The following is a 20,594-nucleotide window of genomic DNA, read 5'->3' as shown; positions in this document are numbered from 1 at the left end:
GATGCTAATCAAAATGAACTCCAAGATATGGAAACAAGAGGTTTTCCTTTGTTGTTGTTCTGTGAAGTTCTTTCTTTTTTCTTTTGTTTTTCCCCCTTTGGTTTATCCCCTCTCATCTCCATATTTGATTCTGGTGCCCCGTGTCTTGTATATAGGTTTATCTGATTTGGAGAAGGAAGCAACAAAATGGTGAGGTGTGGTGAGGTGACATGTCGAAGGCTGGGTGTCAGAAGGAAGACTGCAGTATAAGACGGGGTGGAGCTATGGGGAGAAGGTAGGCAAGCCAAGGGCTAGGAACAGATGCTCGCCGTATAGACCCCTCTGCAGTCACCTCCCAGCCCAGCACTCTGAGAAGTCTAGAAATGCCGGATTTGAACTTGGCCCTGTTAGTCATTACGAAGGAAGCCACCAGGCTGGGAGGATGGAACCGATGTCAGGCCCTGGCTGGTTGTCTCTGTGAGTGGCACTAGCTTACTCAGACATGGTTCCACGTGGTAGGGTCCCGGGCCACCATCACCAGCTACCTGCTGCTGATTGTTTGACAGGGTGACAGCCAGCTCCAGTGTGTGGTGCTGCAGACAGTGTTCCACTGCCCGCCACGCCCAGCCCCACACTGGTTCCTTGCAGTGTCCACTGTCCAGTGCAGCAGGCCAGCCCATGGAGCCACCTCCACGCTGCTTCCAGCCAGTATCACTACAATGCCCTGCAGTCCCTAGCAAGCCCCACCTTGGGCTTCACACTCCACAGCCAGCCCTCCCAGGCCATGCACAGCGCACCCTCCCCATAAGCCCATTTGGGACCCTGTTTTCCCACAACCCGTGTTCGGTGAATTGGTATCTTGGGCTGTGTCCTTGGTCTGTGGCTGCTAAGACCCCAGGCAGGAAGGATGTTCTGGTCCCTGGGTTCTACGTCTGCCTGGATAAAGAATCGGCCCTCTTGGCAGGAATTCCTCAGGCTGGAACCGGCCTCAGTGTTGGCCTAAAGCGTTGGTTTCTGTGACATTCTGGGTGGACTTTGCCCACCGCCCCACCTGCTCTGGTGCTTTCTCACCTATCCGCAGGGCTGCTGGGGGCCCCAGTGCTCTTCCCTCTGCCCCCACGGGGACAGGTCGTGGAGACTGAGCAGGTGACAGAGGAGGGAGAGAAGCAGATGAGGTCTGCCTGGCTGGGGGAGGTCAGCTGGAAGAGGAGGTGCTAGGGACGGGGAGGTGTGGCGAGATGGCAGAGAGAAGGTGGCAGAAAGGCCCAGGGTCTGTGCCCAGACACTGGCCGAGGGCTCCTGAGCCAGAGTGGGTCCGACTCCAGACACCCAGCTGAGCCCGGACCTGGGCCCCCTGAGCCCAGCTTGGAGCCTCTGCCCCCCACTCCAGGAAGGGTGGTTGATGGGGCAGGCCCAGGTGAGCGGTTAAGGCCATAGACATTGGCTGTCAAAGGAGATTAGCAGGCAGAGGCTGGGACCCAGAATCTTCGCTGCATTTCCTGGACCTCACGGGGGAGCTGGGAGCTTGGGAGCCCTAATTAAATATCCCGGTTGTCAGGTTAGTCCTTTCCTCCCTGACTCCCCACAGAACAAGCTGTTCCTGTAAGCCTGCCACCAGTCTCCAAGCCTGATTAGACAGAGCTAAGTGGCCCTAGGCAGATGGCAGCCCTGGGAGCCTGGCTCAGGTGGGCAGATGTGTGCCAGCTGTTAGGGAGCACCAGAGCCGGTCACTCACACAGCATCCACTGTAGGCCAGGCCCACCCATACTCAGCAGCCTGTGATCCCAGCTACTCAGGAGGTTGAGATCCCAGGATCTCAAAGTCGGCCCAGGCAGGAAAGTCCTCCAATAAACTACTCAGAGAAAGCCACAAATGGCACTGTGGCACAAATGGTAGAGCACTAGCTTGAATATAAAAGGGGCTCAGGGACAATGTCCAGGCCCTGAGTTCAGGCCCCAGCCTGGCAAAAAATAAATAAATAAATAAATAAATAAATAAATAAATAAATAAATAAATAAATAAGTACTAGGGTTTGAACAGGGCCTTGTACCTTGCTAGGTACCTTGCAGGTACTCTACTACTCAGCTACACCTCTGGCCCTTTTTTAATGCTATTTCTTTTTAAAATTTTTATTGTTACTATAAAGAGGGGTTACAGTTACATAAGTCAGGTAAAGAGTACATTTCCTTTTGGACAATGTCACCTCTTCCCTCACTCTCTCCCAGTTTTTCCCTCCCATCCTCATCCACAAGTTGTATACTTCATTTTCAACATAATGTCTAATGAGTACCACTGCTGCATTTGTTCACCCTTTATCCTTCCATTTCTGTGCCCACCCTTACCCTTCCAAAGACAGATAAGGTGAAAAGAAAGCAAAAACAGCAACAAAGAAAAATCCTCATCTCCATTTCCTGGAGTTCATTTCAATAAATATTATTTTACATGACCAGAGGCATACAGACATTGAGCCTTAATGTTCCCCTCCTCAGAATATCCTCCTTTAGTCTTACTATATGTGTATGTCTACAGACCTGTATAATTTATCACGTCCCAGTGTATTTTAGATCTACCTTCCATACATGAGAGAAAACATGTGCTATTTGTCTCCCTGAGTTTGGCTTGTCTCACTTAACATAATTTGTTCTAGGTCCATCATTTTCCTGCAAATGACACAATATTCTTTCTAATGGCTGTGTAAAATTTCATGGTCTATAGGTACCCCATATTTTTGGATCTACTCGTCTATTGTAGGGCACCTGGGCTGTTTCCATACTTGGCTATTGTGAATAGTGCAGCAGTGAACATGGATGTACAAGCGTCTTCACAGTACCCTGGTTTGTGATATTCTGTGGATGCCGGGGAATGGTATGGCTGGGTAGTAGAGAAGATCTATGTTTAGTTTTTTGAGGAATCTCCAGACTGCTATCCAGAGTGGCTGTCCTGGTTGACAGTCCCACCAACAGTGTAGTAGGGTTCCTTTTCCCACACATGCCCGCCAACATTTGTTGTTTGGATTCACGATGCTGGCCACTCTAACTGGGGTGAAGTGCAATCTCAGAGCTGTTTTGATTTGCATTTCCTTTATGGCCAGGGATGATGAGCATGTCCTCATGTGTTTCTTTGCCAGTCTTACCTCTTCTTCTGAGAAGTCTCTCCTTAGCTCTTCTGCCCATTTAGTGATTGGTGTAGTAGCTTTGGGAGGGGCTAGTTTCTTGAGCCTCTTGTACAATTTGAATATATATAGCTGGGAAAGATCTCCCAGTCTTTGGCTGTCTTTCTGGTTTGGTAGCTGTGTCCTTAGCTGTGCAGAAATGTTTTATTTGGATCTAATCCCACTTGTCAAGTCTCTCTCCTCTCTGCTGTGCCCTGGGACTCCTTTCAAAAAGTTTCTGCCTATGCCTGTGAGTTCTAGTGTTTCTCCTACTCCGTCTAGCAGTGATTTCAAAGTTTCCGGTCTGACGATGAGGCCTTTGATCCACTTTGAGTGGATATTAGTGCATGGTGACAAACAGAGACCCACATTTAGCGTTTTGCATATGGATGCCCCACACCAGTTATTGAAGAGGCTTTCTTTTTTCCACTGTATGTCTTTGTCTCCCTTATCCAATATTAGATAACTACGAGTATATGGTTTTATTTCCGGGTCCTCTAGTCTGTTCCAGTGCTGGGAACACGGGGCCTGGGATTGTGACATCACCATATCTGGTTAGTTTTGAGATGGGAGTGTCCCTTTCTGACTCAATATACACCTGGGCATAGGCTTCCTTTTCCTAGCTTCCCATTGTAGCTTGGACGGCAGGTGTGGACCACCGTGCCCAGCTGTTGCTTGAGAAAGGGTCCCTTGAGCGTCTCTGCCTAGGCTGGCCATGAAACATGATCCTCCAGGCTTCAGCCTCCTAGGAAGCCAGCATGACAGGGGTGAGCCGCCGGTGCCCTGCTTCGAGAGGCGTGTTTGTCTTTTCAGTTTTATTTTAAGCCAACGAGAAGCTAGTGTGCAAATAGCATGCTCTGCCTCCATTTTTACCAGGGTTCACCTGGTCTTGGGGGAGAGGGGTAGATTGCGTGAATTCTGCGGGTGCCAGTGGGGGAAGAGCAAGAAGCCACAGTTCGCTTCGGGAGCACAGCCGGGGTCCTGCACGGGAGAGAGGGATCCGAGGCCCAGCCACCGCAGCGGGGCTCAGGAACCACACACTCACACGCGCACACACACTCACACACGCGCACACCGTGCCCCACCCAGTGCATGCGCCCATGCACACAACATGCAGCACACGCGTGTGCACACTTTAGTGTTGAGGTTCAGGGGGCTGCGCTCTTGCACAGAGAGTTGGAATCCGAGCGCCCTGGCCCCGCAGAGATGGCTGGCTGGAGGTCCAGGGGGACCGCGGGCAGGGCGGGGTGCGGGCCCCTCCCTGCATCAGGCCCGGAGCTGAGGGAGCTGGAGGCGGCCTCCAGGGGCCTTTGAAAGCAGTTGGCTGTAGAGTTTGTGTCCCTCCCAGGGGAGCCCCGCCAGCTCCCGCCCACTGGAGCTGCAGTTGCATTTCCCAGAGGAGGCTGCCTCTCAGAAATGGTCTTTGGCTTTTGTGTAGAGCAGCCGCCTATCCATCTCAGCCTTGTCTGAAAAGCGGCCAGGCTCCTTCCCTCCTGCTCTGCAGGAAGCGGCCTCTGGATTCCCGCGTGCCATCCCAGCGTGCCCGCCGTGCTGGTCCCGCGCAGGCCACGCGCCTGCGGAGGCCCCAGCCCCCACCTGCTCCCGCAAGGGTTCCAGCAAGGGCTGCAGGGACAGTGGGCGTAGCCTGGCACAGTGCTGGGAACACGGTTACGGCTCACTGGCTTTGAGCCGGTTCCCCACCACGCTCAGCTAGCGCATGGCATAAACCAGTGCTTCCGCTTCTCAGACTCATTCCATGAGCTGCCCCGCACTGGAAATTCTGAAGACCCAGAACAGGGGTGCCACCCGCTCCCCTCCCTTCAATCAAGGCCGTCTTATGCCCCTCCCACACCTGGCCCTCTTGCCCCAAACCCCCCCTCCCGCCCCCCACTCTTCTTCCTCCAGGAAGCACATAGTAGGTGCTCAATGAATTGTGGAGGAATAAATGGGCGAGTGGGCCTGTACTCCTGGAGCCTGATGTCTTCCGGTGCTTGAAGCTCCGTAACTCACCTGCCCTCCAGCCAGGAAGTTCCTCGTCTCACCTGGGATTCCTCAGAAGCAGCACAAGAGCTAGGACGCTGAAGGAATCGGCCTTTGAATCTCCCTCGGTTTGGGATTTCTTCCTCCCGCACAGCCCGTCATCCATTAGAAAGATACAGAGAGAGAGCCACGGGAGGGGGCCACAGGGACTAAGCTAGAGAGTAAAAAAAAAGGGCTGACGTCACCTAACCCCTGTCCTTCTTGTGACAAATGGAGAAGCCAGGGCTCAGAGAGGTTTAGAGCTTTACCGCAGGCCACACTGCAGAGGTCAAGGAGCAGGGGTCACTTATTCCCGATTGATTGGTGCAGTATTGCCTACGCACCCTGGTGCCTGGAAGTCGGTCCATTCAGGCCGCTTGTGGCATGGGACTGGCAGAGGAAGGTGTGGTTCAGGAAGGCTTCCTGGAGCCAGTTCTGCGAAGTCAGGCCTCTCCCTGGTGCGCGTGTGCTCCTCCGTGCCCCCCCCCCCGGCCAGTTTCCGCTGCACACACCCCGGAGTCTGCGACCCAGCCAGCCTCGGCCGCTCAGCGGGGCTTTCAGCCCTGGTGGAAGCCTGTGCACGCCAACCTTGCTGGGTGCCGGGGTCTGGACAAGCTGCGCAGGTGCTCTTCCAGAGGCCTGCAGCCCCGGGGGACAAGTCCCGGGGGTCACCGCAGACACAGGCGTCAGCAGCCTGGGCAGGGCCGCACACTCCTCCCCGCCTGCCACCCCCAGGAAGGAAGAGCCACAGTGGTCCTTCCTGCCCTGCCAGCGGTGCCCGTGAATGGGATCAGGAGCTCAAGGTGCAGGGACGTGGCACAGAGGGGTAGGGTGGCAGGCCTTGGTGAGATGAGCCCCCGGTCCATGCACCTCGCCGCTCAGCACCGTGACTGACTGGCAGGGACTCTGCCCAGGTCCATGCACCTCGCCGCTCAGCACCGTGACTGGCAGGGACTCTGCCCGGCCTTGTGTGTCTGTGCTGTTCCTGGTGGAGCTGCCTGGCAAGTACTCATTCAGGGGCCCGGGCTCCGTGCATCGTGCGGCTTTGTCCTCTGTGTGGACATACTCACCCCATGGCCCCACCCACTCTGTGGCCCCACCCACTCCGTGTGGTAGGCTCCACCCCCCACTGTGCCATCCCCCGGGGATCCTCCTTCCTGCCCATGCAGTTTCTTCTTCCCTCCCTTCATTTCTTTTTCTTTCTCAGCATCCATTAGATGCACAAGGGCATTTCATGTTAACACGTCCCCTATGGATACAGTAAGTCTTTATAAGAGTGTCCTGCTCTTTCTTTCTCCTTCCCCCCTCCTCCCTTCCCAAGCCAGTTTCCTATTCCAGCTTCACACGTGTCCATGGCTTTTGCTGACTACACTCCTGCCTCCCCCTCTCCATTTGTCTTTCCCTCCCACTGGTACCCACATCCCAGTCTGGACATGTTTTGGCTTCCTAATATTCTTTTTGTTACACTGTCTACTGTTCAAAAGGGTTTCACAGTATCTCACACCTGAAGATAACATGTTTTAGTCAGGGGGGGAGGATGGGGTGGGGGGTGGGGGGAGGCTGGGAAGGGATGGGAAGGGGAAACAAAGGAGGAGGCTACAATGCTTGGTAAGAAATGTACTTATTACCTTGCCCATGTAATTGTAACCCCTCTGTACAGTATTTTCACAATAAAAAATAAATTAAAAATTAAAAAAACATGTTTTAGTCAGGTTGATCATGGGTGTACACACATATATGTGTGCACACACATGATGCAATTTGTGTTTACACATGTATTTATAATCTAGGTCTAACATCTACATATGAGGGAGAATATATGACGTTTGTCCTTCTGGCTCACTTTGCTTAATATGTTTGCTAGACCCTCCATTTCCCTGCAAATGATGCAATTTCATTCTTCTTTATGGCTGAATAATGCTCCACCTTTTCTGGTTCCATCTATCAGTGTCAAGCATAAGAGCTGTTTCCACAGCGTGGCTATTGAGAGTTGTGCTGCAATGCATGTGGGTGTGCACACACCGCTACTATATCTGGAGTTAGCGTTCCTTAAGATAAATGCCCAGGAATGGCTATGGTCTGGGGATCGTAGCGTAGCTCTAGCTTTAGTCTCTTGGGAACTGCCAATTCCATAGTGGTTGCACTAATTCTCCTTCCCACCCACAGTGGTTCCTCCTCCCCGTACCCTTGCCAGCCTTTGTTGTTCATTGTGATTTGATTGTGTTCTTTTTTTTTTTTAACAATTTTTTTTATTTTATTTTTTGCTTATGTGGTGCTGAGGAATCGAACCCAGGGCCTCTGGCATGCAAGGCAAGCACTCTACCACTGAGCCACCTTCCCAGCCCCTTGATTGTGTTCTTGATGACGGCCATTCTGACTGGACTGAGGTGGAATCCCAATGTTCTCTCGACTTGCATCTCCTTCATGGCTAGCGGCACGGAGCATTTCTTTACGTATTTATTGGCCACTTGCACTTCCCCTGTTAAGAAATGTCTGTTCAGCTCCTTTGCCCCTTTATTAATTGGGTTATTGATTTTGGAGGCTTAATTTTAAACCCTTGTCAGTTACAGGGCTGGCAAGAAAAAGATTTTGCTTTGTGCAGGGTGACTTTCCAGCCTGGTGACGGAGGCCCTGCTCTCTGCAGAGCTTTTTAGCTTGGTGCAATCTTTTCTGTCAATTGTCGTTCCTATTTGTCAAGCTCCCAGAGTTCTGTACAGAAAGTGCCTGTCTAGGCCGGCAAATTCTAGTGTTTTCCCTGTTCTGTCATCCAGTTTCAGGTCTTAACGTTAAGGTCTCTGGCCCACTCTGAATTCATATCAGCACAGGGTGAGGGATGGAGGTTTTCTCTCGCCCCAGTTTCTCTAGTGCTCCTTTGAGCCTGGAGACAGCACGGTGCAGAAGGGGCTACTTAGGGCACAGACAGGAGTGGAGAGTCATTTTTCTTCTCTACGTTCTGGAGTCCAGACAGCATGGCTTGGGGAATGCTCTGCCAGCCTCTGCGGTCGGTGCCTCCTCTTGGGATGATCAAGGACAGTCTTGCAGAGGGCAGTTGTGGACCGGGCCTGGAGGCGCAGAGCTGGGTCACAGGAGCCCAGCCCAGGGCCGGGTGGATGCGTGCTGTGCAGGGCCTGTGCGCAGGGAGTGCTTGGCCTCCGTCTCTTTAAAGCAGAGTGGCCTGATGCATGATGGGAGCAGGAGGATGCGGGATGCCGCTGAAGCCTTAACCTGCACTGCCCTGGGAACTTGGCATTGACACATGCAGCTGGGTGACTTGTTGGACCTTAGATCAAGGCCTTGTGAACCTCAGCCCAGAGGGGTCACGCACTGGCTGCACACCACCCCGCAGGCACCGGGCAGCTCCAGGCTGGCTCTGGCCGCGCTCTACCCACAGCCTTGCCTCCTCTTTGCACAGCTGCCCTCAGCCCCACTGACCCCAGAGGGGAGCCCTGTCCTTGCAGCATGTGGCAGGGCTTCCCGGGGCTTCGCAGCAGGCCCAGTGTTCCCTCACCAAGCAGCCCAAGCCACTGGGCCCCGGGGCCAGCTTCAGGCAGGCCTGTCTTCTGTGCCTGCTGCTGACCGGGGGCCCAGCCTCTCGGCAGGGCTGTGCCCAGCTGCTGGCGGCTCAGCTGCCCTAAAAACGGCCACGATGCAGCTGCCTCCCGGGCACCTCGGGCCAGGGTGTGCCAAGAGCCACAGAGTTTGGCCGGCATTGACTCAGAGCTTTTACTTTCATGTAAAAGAACGTATTTTCATGACCTTTAGGTAGTTGTACAAAGGAATGTCCATTCAACAAGTCAGCTTATGAATACAGCGCGTCTTGATCAGCGCATTGGAGCTGTCCTGAGTGGCACCCAGGGCCTGCAGGTGTCAGGTTGCTGGCGGCCAGCTGAGCGCAGTCCCTGCCCGGCGCCTGCCCCTCCCCCCCACTGGCCCAGGCTGAGGCAGGAGCTCCGCCGCCTGGAAGGGCATCCTGGGTCCCAGACTGAGTGAGTCCTGGCCACAGGACTGCTGGCCCCGCGTGAGTCTGCGCTAGTCTATGCGTCCAGACGCTGGCCCAGGGCGGCCCCAGCCTCAAGGGCACAAGGACACAGCCAGGCCATGCCCAGGTGCTCACCTTCGGCCTCCCAGACCCCCGGGGCCTGGACAAGCTGGAGAGCCTGTGAAAGAGCCGCGGCCACCCCGCCTCCTCTCCAGCTGCAGCGCTGCCTTCGTTTTAATTGAATTCCCTGTAATCTTTAATGAAAAGTAGTAAAAGTAAATTATTTACCCCGGAGAGGCTTTGCGATGTGCGGGTGATCACGCACACGCGGGTGGGAGCGCCGCGGGAGGAGGCTTCTGCTTTATGAGCTAATTAGCCACCTCAGTGACTGCGGCCCGCGCTCGCCTCGCCAGCCCCGCGGGGCGCCTCCCCCCGGGCCGCACGCGCCGGCGCCCTTCTCCCTGGCTCTACCCAGGCGGCTCCAAGGTTTTGCCTCCCCCAGCTTCTTTTCACGCCTGTCGTGTGCAGCTGCCGCAGCAGAAGCGCCACCGAGATGGGTCAGGAAGTCTGGGCCGGACAACATTAAGTCCAGGACTTGGACTAATCGCGTGGCCCGGGGCAGGGCGGGAGGGGAAAGACGCCCATGGTTGGAGCGGAGGCTCTGGAAAGAGGCTTTCCCGGAACCCAGGCCGTCCAGGGCCCTTTCATCTGCTTTTAATTCTCTTGAGTTACACCTCAGGCGGCCCCTCCGGGCCGGCACAGATCCCCTAGCTCCGTTGGCCCCCACGCGGGGAGCGGGGCCAGCCCTGACCGCCCGTCTTCCTTGCAGACGTGCTGGTCGGAGGGCAGCCGTGTGGCTGCGAGGTGGCGGCGGCCTGTCCCGTGGGCGACCCCGTGAGCCTGGAGGTGCGGCTCACCAACAGGAGCCCACGCAGCGTGGGGCCCTTCGCCCTCACCGTGGTCCCCTTCCAGGACCACCAGAACGGCGTGCACAACTACGACCTACAGGACCTCATCTCCTTCGTGGGTTCCAGCACCTTCTATCTGGATGCGGTATGTGACAGGGTGTAGGTTGGTCTTGGCTGTGAGGAATGCTTTGCCCGGGCGGACTGGCATGTCCTAGCACTCAGATTTGTGCCCCTGTCTCTGGCATGCCCACCCCTGGCGTGCTAGATCCCAGCCTCGGCTCATACCCTGCCCGCCCGCCCCCAGCCTTTGCTCACGGCGGCCTCAACCCACTGATGAAGCACTAGCTCCTTTGGAAGATAAAACGAAGCCTGATGCTGGTGCCTCACGCCCGCTCTCCTGAGGCCTGAAGATCGAGGATCGAAGCCAGCCATGGCAAAAAAGTCTGTGAGACTCTATCTCCAAATAACCACCCAAAAGCCAAAAGTGGGCTTTTGGCTAACATAGTAGAGCACTAGCTTTAAGCAAAAAGCCAAGGGAGAGGGGCTGGGAAGGTGGCTCAGTGGTAGAGCGCTTGCCTTGCATGCATGAGGCTCTGGGTTCGATTCCTCAGCACCACATAAGCAAAAAGAAAAAAGCCGGAAGTGGCGATATGGCTCAAGTGGTAGAGTGCTAGCCTTGAGCTGAAGAGCTGAGGGACAGCGCCCAGGCCCAGAGTTCAGGCCCCACGACCGGACCCCCCCCCAAAAAAAAAAAGCCAAGGGAGAGTGCCCGGGCCCTGAGTTCAAGTCCCAGTATGGCATTAAAAGATAACTAAGGCTCAGAGAGATACAGCTTGCCCACAGCAGCTCAGCAAAGATGCCCAGCAGCCCGGCCTTCGGCCCCAGTGACGTCCCCTTGGATTTAGCCACCTCCGGGTGGCCGTAGGGGCTGGTATTCCCGCTCCACTGATTGCTCTTCCTCCTCTCACCTCAGGTGCAGCCCTCGGGCCAGTCAGCCTGCCTTGGGGCCCTCCTCTTCCTCTACGCAGGCGACTTCTTCCTCCATATCCGGTTCCACGAGGACAGCAAAAGCAAGGAGCTCCCACCGTCCTGGTCCTGCCTGCCTAGCGTGCACGTGCGCGCCCTGGAGTCCCAGGCCTGAGTCCACGGAGCCCCTGACCCCGCGTGGGAAGAACGCTGCTGACCCCTCCGCCCATGCTGGGAGAGGTCCCCACGGCTGCGCCCTCCTCCTGCTGCACCCCACCTCTCCTCGCTCCCGGCATGTCTGCTGGGCCACACAGGAGCCCATGGGGCCTTCGCCCCTACCCCTGGCCCCCCGCCCCCCGCCCCAGCCCGCTGCAGCTGATGAACCGCACACCAGATGCGGGCTCTTGAGTCCCACTGGCTGCGTTCAGCCCCTCGAGGGTCTTCGCTGCTGTGCTTCCTCCTTCAGCTGCAGGAAGAAATGGCAAGGCAGCCAAAGTGGGTGCTGCCTGGGCTCCCTTGGCCCACAAGGAGCCCCAAACTGGCTCATTTCTAGAGGACATGGGTGGGGAGCCCAGGTAGGGGCAGGGAGGTTGTGGGTGCCTGGCTGGGTTCCGAATGCCAGGCCTGTGTGTCTACGTTGCCGAGTTCTTCAATAAAGCACCTGCCTTGCCCTTCTCCGCATGGTTGAGTCTGTCTGCCTGGGAGGCCCAGGGCTGTCCCCACCCAGCCCACACCCTTCAGGTGAGGCGTCCATGTGTGGGCCCATCTGTAACCAGCAGGCTGACCAGTGTTGCCTGACCCTGAGGTGACCAGGGCTCCAGGTCAGCCCCCCAACATGTGCACTACTGTGCTGGCCTCCCCAGCCCCGCCCAGAGCCCCTGGAACCCTGGCTTGGCTCTGGCTGCCTCCACCTCAAGAGGAGCCCTCCCCCTCTCTCCCCCCCAGGACATGAGCCTCTCTCTCCTCCCCACCCAGGTGGACATAGAAGCACTCAGGCCCCAGCAGACATTCAGACACAGGTCAGGTGTGGGCGCAAGGCCCCCCTGGAGGAGAATCCAGTAGGGAACAGTTCTCTCCTGATTTGGAAAACAAATGCTTAGACCTTAAGTAAAACACAATTCTCTTCCTGCCTGTCTGGAAAGCACCCTGTCTCTGCCCTTTGAGTTTAACCCTAGTTTGCCCTCTATGAACTTGAAATTGAATGGTGTTGGCTGAATACTTAAACCTCAAGCTGTTGATCAGTTTTAGAGTGGTCTGAGACAAGTAGCACCTCTTATACCAGAAGCAAACACATTCTTTCCAGAAAAACTCGCTTTAACTCCAAATTAAGTGTTTGCATAAGAAAAATGAACAATTCAGAGATTAAAACAAAGTCATTAAATAGACAAGGAAACAATGCATCATGCATGAGAGCCAAAGAAAATCAGTAAGTGCCGGCCTGAAACAGAATCAGATAATAAACTTACAAGACACACTGTAAAATATATAGGGTTGATAGGAGACATAAAGATGATTAAAATGGATTCGAATATCACATGAGTTAAACAGAATAACTGAATAAAGGATTGAAATTAAACATTTAGCAATTAGGTTGAAGAGCAAATTGAGCCCAACTCAAGGAAGAACTAGTGAATGGGAGATAGAACTAGAGAGTTTAATGAAAGATGCAGCCCAGAAAGATAAGAAAATTAGGAAGAGACTTAAGCAGCCATGGGAGAGGCTTTTCTCTCTATCTAACAAGAGTTCCTGGAGGCAAGGATAAGATATTAGAGAAGAGGAAGCATTTGAGAAAACAATGACTGAGAACTTCTGAGAACTAATAAGGGCACAAAGAATTGTAAGCAGAATAGCATTTAAGACATATGACTGACACATCACAACAGTTTCAGAAGGCCAGAAAAGGGAAGCCCTTTAAAGAAGCTAGAAAATCAAGACAATGACCTTCAAAGAAGTGACCATTTGACAGCTGACTTCTTACAGCCACAATGGGGTCTGAAGTTAGTGGAATATCTGATCATGTACTGAATCAGAATGATACTTTCTAATAGGCAAGATAATGACATTTTTTTTGGGGGGGGGTCTGGTTGTGGGGCCTGAACTCTAGGCCTGGGCGCTGTCCCTCAGCTCTTCAGCTCAAGGCTAGCGCTCTACCGCTTGAGCCACAGCGCCACTTCCGGCTTTTTTTTATTTTTGCTTATGTGGTGCTGAGGAATCGAACCCAGGGCCTCTTTCATGCAAGGCAAGCGCTCTACCACTGAGCCACCTTCCCAGCCCCAATAATGACATTTTTATAAACAGAATTTATCACTCAAATTCCACTAAGGGGAATTCAAAAGAATTGTCTCTGTCTATAGACAGAAGAAAATTGATAGCTGTCAGAGATGCAAAAAAAGAACAAATTAACAGTTCATATGTAATTCACTCTAAACAAGCATTTACAATGAGTGATAGTGATAATGGAAATACATAACATTGCATATTAAATAATGGAATAAATAATGGAATTAAAACATGATGAAGTTTACAGATATAGTAAAAATAAACGTTGGTGAGGAAAGAGTGGGAGGAAAGAGTTTAAGGTGCTTTGATCACAGTCTCAATGGCTCTGGGAGAAGAGAAAACGATTTTGGGCAGATTTAGGATTTGGTGCTTTAATTATGAAAGTTTCCATTTCTTGTAAATGGAAAGAAAAGAAAAGAAAAAAAGAACTAGGAAAAAAAATAGAAGGCTGGAGGTGTAGCTCAGTAGTGGAGCACTTGTCTAGCCTGTATAAAGCCCTGGGTTCAAGCCTAAGTAACACCACACACACACACACACACACACACGAAATGGTACAACAAATAAAATTGTGACCATAATAATATTAATAATGATCACTGTAAAGCTTACAATTAATATACCCCTATGTGTTAGACATTGCTCTAAGATTATATAGATTATATTATATTCATCTTCCTTATTATGTATTGCTATAACTATAAAGCCAACATGTTTTAATGCAGCTTATATTCCTTCCTTATAGGATACTTTATCAGCCTTTTTCTCACCTATAAAAACATTCTTACAAAATCTTTAAAGTAGATAACTATTATTTACATGTTAGAGTTGAGGAAAAAATGAGGTATACACAGTTAAGTAATGATTTAGGAAGTAACTAAAAATAAGTTGTTGAAATAAATAAGTACATAAGTACTACAAGAAATGAACAAAGGTAAATATTTGAGATGAAAGACTAGACAAACCCCATTAAACCAGGGTTGTGATGATAAACATACAGACTTAAGGATATAGAAGACAGAAATAAACTGGCAAGAAAAGATGTACCAGAAAAATCTTAAAGAGAAATTCCAAGGCCAAAAATAAACTACGACTAAAAAGAAAGACAATAACAAGAAGCGACAATAACTCCAAATGAATATGCAATAAATAATAAATAATATATCCTCAAATAGATAAAGGAAAGCTGATGGAAGTGCAAGGAAAAATAATCTCCGGTTACGGTGGGAGATTTTAACATGTCACGCCTAGTAACTGAAAGAGTAAAAAAGACAAATATGGATGCTAGAGATATTGATCAGTGATAAAGTACTTGCCTAACATGCATGAAGCCCTGGGTGCAATTTCCAGCACTACACACAAAAGGACATAGGAGCTTTGGCCAGGCAAGATGGCACCTGACTATAATACCAGCACTTGAAGATCACAGGCAGGAGAGCCACAAGTTTGACTCCAGATGCAGCTGCATAGTGAGACACTGTCTAGAAGAGGAAAGTGAGAGTTAGTGAGCTAAATATTCTCCCCAGGAACTAAAGACTCTGGCAGGAGAAGGGAAGAACATAGAAGGCTATAATGAAAATAAGGCCACAAATTAACCAAATAAGAAAGAAATGCACAATACCAAAAGGCCAAAGGTTGTTGTTTTAAATACCTAATTAGATTAGTAAAGAGAAAAGGCACAAATCATCACATTGCAGACAATAATTGGAGAACATAAACACGCTGAGGAAATCAGGAAGAATGTTACACTAATAAACTTGAAAAATTACGTGAAATGTAAGTGTTCTGTTAAATTGAATAAGACAAATGTATAATAGTACATAGAGAGATAAAACTATCCTAAAGATACTTAAGAAATTCAAATCGTAATTTGAAAATCTTCCCACAAAGGAAAACATAGGCTGGGATTGTTTTTTCAGAGTGAATTTTAATAAACACTCAAGGAATAAGTAATTACAGGAATTACACAAACTATTTTTTGGGGGGGGGTCCGGTTGTGGGGCTTGAACTCTGGGCCTGGGCGCTGTCCCTCAGCCCTTCAGCTCAAGGCTAGCACTCTACCACTTGAGTCACAGCACCACTTCCGGCTTTTTTCTTTCTGCTTATGTGGTGCTGAGGTATCAAACCCAGGGCCTCATGCATGCAAGGCAAGCGCTCTACCACTGAGCCACCTTCCCAGCCCTACACAAACTATTTCTAAATGTAGAAAAGAATAAAAACGCAAATACATTTTATGAGGCTGGTAAGAGCTGAATATTAAACCCTGAGAAAGACACTATAAGAAAGGAAATTTCAGTCAGATTGATGCAAGTTCAGACTTTGGGGACTCAGTGTCAGTGGACAGAGCCAGTGGTGCGTGGTAAAGATGGCCTGTCATCGCCAACTTGTCTGTAGTCAGGGAATGCAAGGTTGGTTTCACATTAGAAAAGCTACTGCAGAGTCCATGTTCACAAATTAAAGATGGAAGATTTTACAGAACACTTATTTCACATAATTTTTCAAGTTTATTGATGTAACATTCCTCCTGATTTCCTCAGCGTGTTTATAATGTTCTCTGATTATTGTCTGCAATGTGATGATTTGTGCCTTTTCTCTTTATTAATCTAATTAGCTCTTCAAAACAATAACCTTTGGCTTTTCGGTATTGTGCATTTCTTTTCTATTTGGTTAATTTGTGGCCTTATCTTTGTTACAGATGTAGAAAAAAAAAAAACCTTTGATAGTTTTAATATCTTTTTATGGCAAAAAGCTCTCCAAACCCATGAAGAACTTAGTGTATTTAAATAAGGTCTGGGAGGGATTTTCCATAAGCTAGTAAGAGAGAAGCAGTGAAAATATGCAGAGAGGAAACATTCCCACAGCCAAGCTATCAAAGGGTTTTTTTTTTTTTTAATCAGCCCAGGCATAAAGCTCGAATGGTCATCACCATCTCCGCTTTTATCCAACATTGTGTAAGTGGCCTGTACCATCTCAGAAAGGCAAATAAAAGAACAGAAGGCATAAAGTCCAGAGGAACAATAAATACTATTGTTAAATTTGTATATCATATTATAGATAAGATAAAAATCCTAAAGAACTTTCATATTTATTAGAATTCATAAGTGCTTAACGAAGTTGTATTCAAAAATCAATTGATTTACAAGAAGCCTACCACATTTTTGTGCCACTTCTAAACATTCAAATGATAAAAGGACCCATTTATAGAGCTACAAAAATAGAAATATAAAGGGCCGATGGTAAGCAGAATAATGCCATTTCCAGGACATCTATGCCATCTTTCCAGGACCCATGAATATGCTAATTACATGAGAAAGGAGACTGACGGTATGGATAAAATTCAGGTTACTAATCATTTGACCTTAAGATTATGCTGGTGCCCTAATCACAAGAGTCCTTAGAAGGGGAAAAAAGAGGGAAAATAGAACAAGAAAGGGAAGAATATATGGGAACAATATGGGAAGAATGTAAGTAATATTCCAGACTTTGAGGATGGATGGGCCATGGGTCAAGAATTCTTCAAACTCTAGAGGCTGAGAAAGACCAGGAAACAGATCCTTTGCTGCCCAAAGAATTCTCCAAAAGAACACACTATTTCAACACCCTGGTGTTTACCCAGTAAGACTTGTTGCAGACTTTGAACTCTCAGGACTGTAAGTTAATGAACTTGTGTTGTCTTAAGTTTATGCTCTCTTGTATCAGGTCAAAGCTATCTAACACAGAACATAAGAATAAATCTTTCTTATTGTGTAAGATCTTTAAACAGAAAGTTACAAAAATTTGCCAAAGGGCATTAAAGAAGATCTCAATTAAGATACAAGTAAATGGGTTGGAAGACTTTCTCATAAAGATGGAAATTCTTGCTAAACTGACCTATAGAGTCAATGCTATACCAATAGAGATCTTAATAATTTTGGGATGGAGCTTGGCAGATTGATTCTAAAATTTATATAGAAGTTCAGTGGTCCAATCACAGAAAACAAGATGTTGAAGAATAAATCACAATGCTACAGTAATTAGATGAGGTGGCCTACACAGACCAATGGAGAGCCTAGAGATGGATCCATACAATGCATACAAGCATTGATGTGTGAAGTATTCCTGTCACATTCCAGTGAGGAAGGAAGGACTTTCCATAGTGCTGCCAAGGTAAATGATGACAGTGAAAGAGAGCTGCTGGGCCCCTGCATACCATACACAAACATGCGCCCTGGGGCTGGGAAGCTGGCTCAGTGGTAGAGCGCTTGCCTTACATGCATGAGGCCCTGGGTTCGATTCCTTAGCACCACATAAGCAAAAAGAAAAAAGCCGGAAGTGGCGCTGTGGCTCAAGAGGTAGAGCGCTAGCCTTGAGCTGAAGAACTGAGGGACAGCGCTCAGGCCCAGAGTTCAGGCCCCACGACTGGATGCAAAAAACAAAAAAACAAAAAACATGCGCCCTAAGCAAAGGCCTCGATGTGAAGGGCAAAACAGGAAACAAGCAGAGGATGTGAACAGAAGTCTTTATCCCTTTAGCATCAAGAATGTTCACCCTGCACAAGGCACAAAAATCAGAATCCATTAAAAATGAGCAATCCAACCATATGAAAAGAACTTCTTTTCACCAAAATCTAATACCATTCATTACAAACTAGAAGTTATCTGAGAAAGGTCTAACACTGTTTTAGTCTGTTTTCAATTGCTGTAACAAGATTGTGAGTGTAAAGGTGATCCCAAGGTTACAAGTGAGAAGTTTGCTTAGATGGAAGCTTGGGAGGGGAGGAGCATGTGCTGGCATTGATCGCCCTGATGAAGGTCTCCTGTCCACAACACCCCATGGCATGGAGCATCACTGAGACCTCATTTGTGAAACAGAGGACGGTGGTGAGATGGGAAGCCGGAGGCCCGGGCGGAACCGAACTTGCTCTTTGTGCAATAACTTTCTCTCAAAAGAAATCACCACTTTGCAGGCAGCATTATTTCCTTCTGAGGACAGTGTTCCTGTGGCCTACCCATCCTCCAGCTGGCCTGACCTCATAGACTGAAGTGCTCAGTATTTCCCTACCAGGATTGAGACCGAAGTACATGAATCTTTAGAGAATGCACTCAAACCACATCCAAACCATAGCACAGTGTGACCAGATATTCAGCGTGGACACGATGGAAATCATAGGTGCACAGGCCATGGAGCAGGGCTGACTGCAAATGGGCATGCATGACAATGAGAGGAACAAGGGATGGGATGGTTGGAACCACAGAAGTCTCAACACCAGCAGCGGAGTCAAACTGGCAATAAGCCCACACCCAGGTACGTACTTAATAAAACTCAAGGTCCTGTGAAGTATATTCCAGAATACAGCAGGATTGATAATAACAGGAAAAAATTCTCATGGCCATATTAAGAAGGAGGTGCACAGACAGACTGTACCCTGTTCAAACAGTAGAGTGTTATATAATAGTACATGTGCAACACACAGGTACTCCAAAGCCATGACCTAGGATGCATGAAGTAGGGAAGTGAATAATACACAGTTTGATTCCATTTACATGGAATTCTAAAAGTGAATGAGTGTGTTTGTGAAGGATTGGCATACAAGTTAGATACACACATACAAACTATCAAGACCAAGAAATTAATGAATGCACATTTTTGAGAAGCAGACCATATGCGTTAGGAATTACATAAGGTTACATTCCTATACCTGGACAGTGGACAATTGTTTGCATCCCCAAATTGAGATCCAACACAGGTGATGAAGACTGTCATAGATATGGCTCTTGGAGAACAGGAAGGAAAGAAAAAGAAAAGAGAAATGAAAGAAGAAAGGACCGAGGGAAGGATGGAGGGAGAGAGGAAAATGGAGAGGTTAAGATCCTTTGGCGCCGACTCAACAAAGCCATGAAGAATGCCTTCTTCCTTCCACCTTTGGAAGGCAGCCTGCCTTTTCAAACCTGCCGGGTTACTCTTGTGCTTTTGGCAGCCGCCCAACTCCCTCCTGCACCAGCCGGGAAGGCAGCGGCGCTTTCAGCACCGCGGACAGCGGTCGCTGCGGCCGGGCCGGTGGGGTGTGTGGGTGTTTTCAGCACCGCGGATAGCGGCCGCTGCGGCCCGCGGGACTGTTTTCAGCACCGTGGACAGACGGGAGTGTTTTCAGCACCCCCCCACCCCCACCCCCACTGGGCCTGGGGAACCTGACCTGGGCCCAGTAATCATCTCAGGGAGTCTTGGCAGGGCAGAAATCTTACAATTCATAGTCGAATCACCCAACAAAGCTTGCTGCAGGAAAGAAGTCGATCTCAGTCTCTTGGACCTGATGAACCCAGTGTCTGGCCCACTGCTCCTGGTTTGGGATAAATGAACTAGAACTCTTTTGTGGACCTGGAGACATGAAGAGAAAAGGCAAGAGAAGCTTCCTTCCCCGTGGGCCATTGAAGCCTGATCTTTGAACGTGGTCTCCCCAGACTCTGTCCTTACCACCCACATGCCCTGGGCGGGGCGGGGGGGGGGTCACTGTGCCCTCTTTGCAGCGTTGCTTGAAGAATAGTGTGCCCCACATCCCAACAGCTACTTGTGTATTTAAAACCAGGAAGCACCCCAGCCTGTCACCATGCACTAACACCAACTCAAAATGGATTCAAGACCTTAACATCAAACCTGAAACTCTGAAACTACTGCAGGACAGACTAGCAGAGACCCTAGGCACAGGCAGGAACTTCCTGAACAGAGTTCCAGGGTCACAGCAAATTGGAGAGAGACTTAACAAATGGGACTACCTTAAAATAAAAAGTTTCTGCACAGCTGAAGACCTGGCTACCAAACTGGAAAGATAGCCAACTAATTGGGAAAAAATATTTACCAGCAATATATCAGACAAGGGCCTAATATCCATTATGTACAGGGAACTCCTGAAACTAATCCCTCCCAAATCTAAGAAACCAATCATTAGGTGGGCAAGGGAGCTAGAAAGACTTTTCAGAAGAAGAGATAAAAACGGCAAAGAAACAAATGAGAAAATTTCACCATCCCTGGTGGCAAATAAAAACAACCATGAGATACCACCTTACCCCAGTCAGAATGGCTCACATCCTAAATTCAGCCAATGACAGTGCTGGAGGGGATGCGGAGAAAGAGGAACCCTATTACACTGCTGGTGGGAATGTATACTTATACAACCACTTTGGAAAGCAATCTGGAGGTACCTCAGAAAGCTAAATATAGACCTCCCCTATGACCCAGTCATACCACTTCTAGGCATCTATCCTGAACAACAGGGACCAGGATACAAGGACACATGCACCTCCATGTTCATTGCTGCACTGTTCACAATAGCCAAGATATG

The 20,594-nt window shown here is 49.6% G+C and overlaps 1 protein-coding gene across 1 annotated transcript in view; it reads left to right on the top strand.

Moving 5' to 3' along the window:
- The window catches only part of Trappc9 (trafficking protein particle complex subunit 9), a 451,464-nt gene extending 439,787 nt beyond the window's left edge, over nucleotides 1–11,677 (top strand). The window contains exons 22-23 of the mRNA XM_069991461.1: nucleotides 9,958–10,181; nucleotides 11,010–11,677. Of these exons, the coding sequence (XP_069847562.1) occupies nucleotides 9,958–10,181; nucleotides 11,010–11,177 (392 nt within the window). The 3' untranslated portion in view covers nucleotides 11,178–11,677. The remainder of the gene's footprint in view (nucleotides 1–9,957; nucleotides 10,182–11,009) is intronic.
- Nucleotides 11,678–20,594: the final 8,917 nt, after the last annotated feature.

Source organism: Dipodomys merriami, unplaced genomic scaffold (assembly GCF_024711535.1).
Source record: "Dipodomys merriami isolate MVZ:Mamm:240054 unplaced genomic scaffold, mDipMer1.0.p SCAF_4, whole genome shotgun sequence".
NCBI lineage: Eukaryota > Metazoa > Chordata > Mammalia > Rodentia > Heteromyidae > Dipodomys > Dipodomys merriami.
Note: the sequence above shows the minus strand (reverse complement) of the source record. Positions and strands in the feature narration are given on the sequence as shown.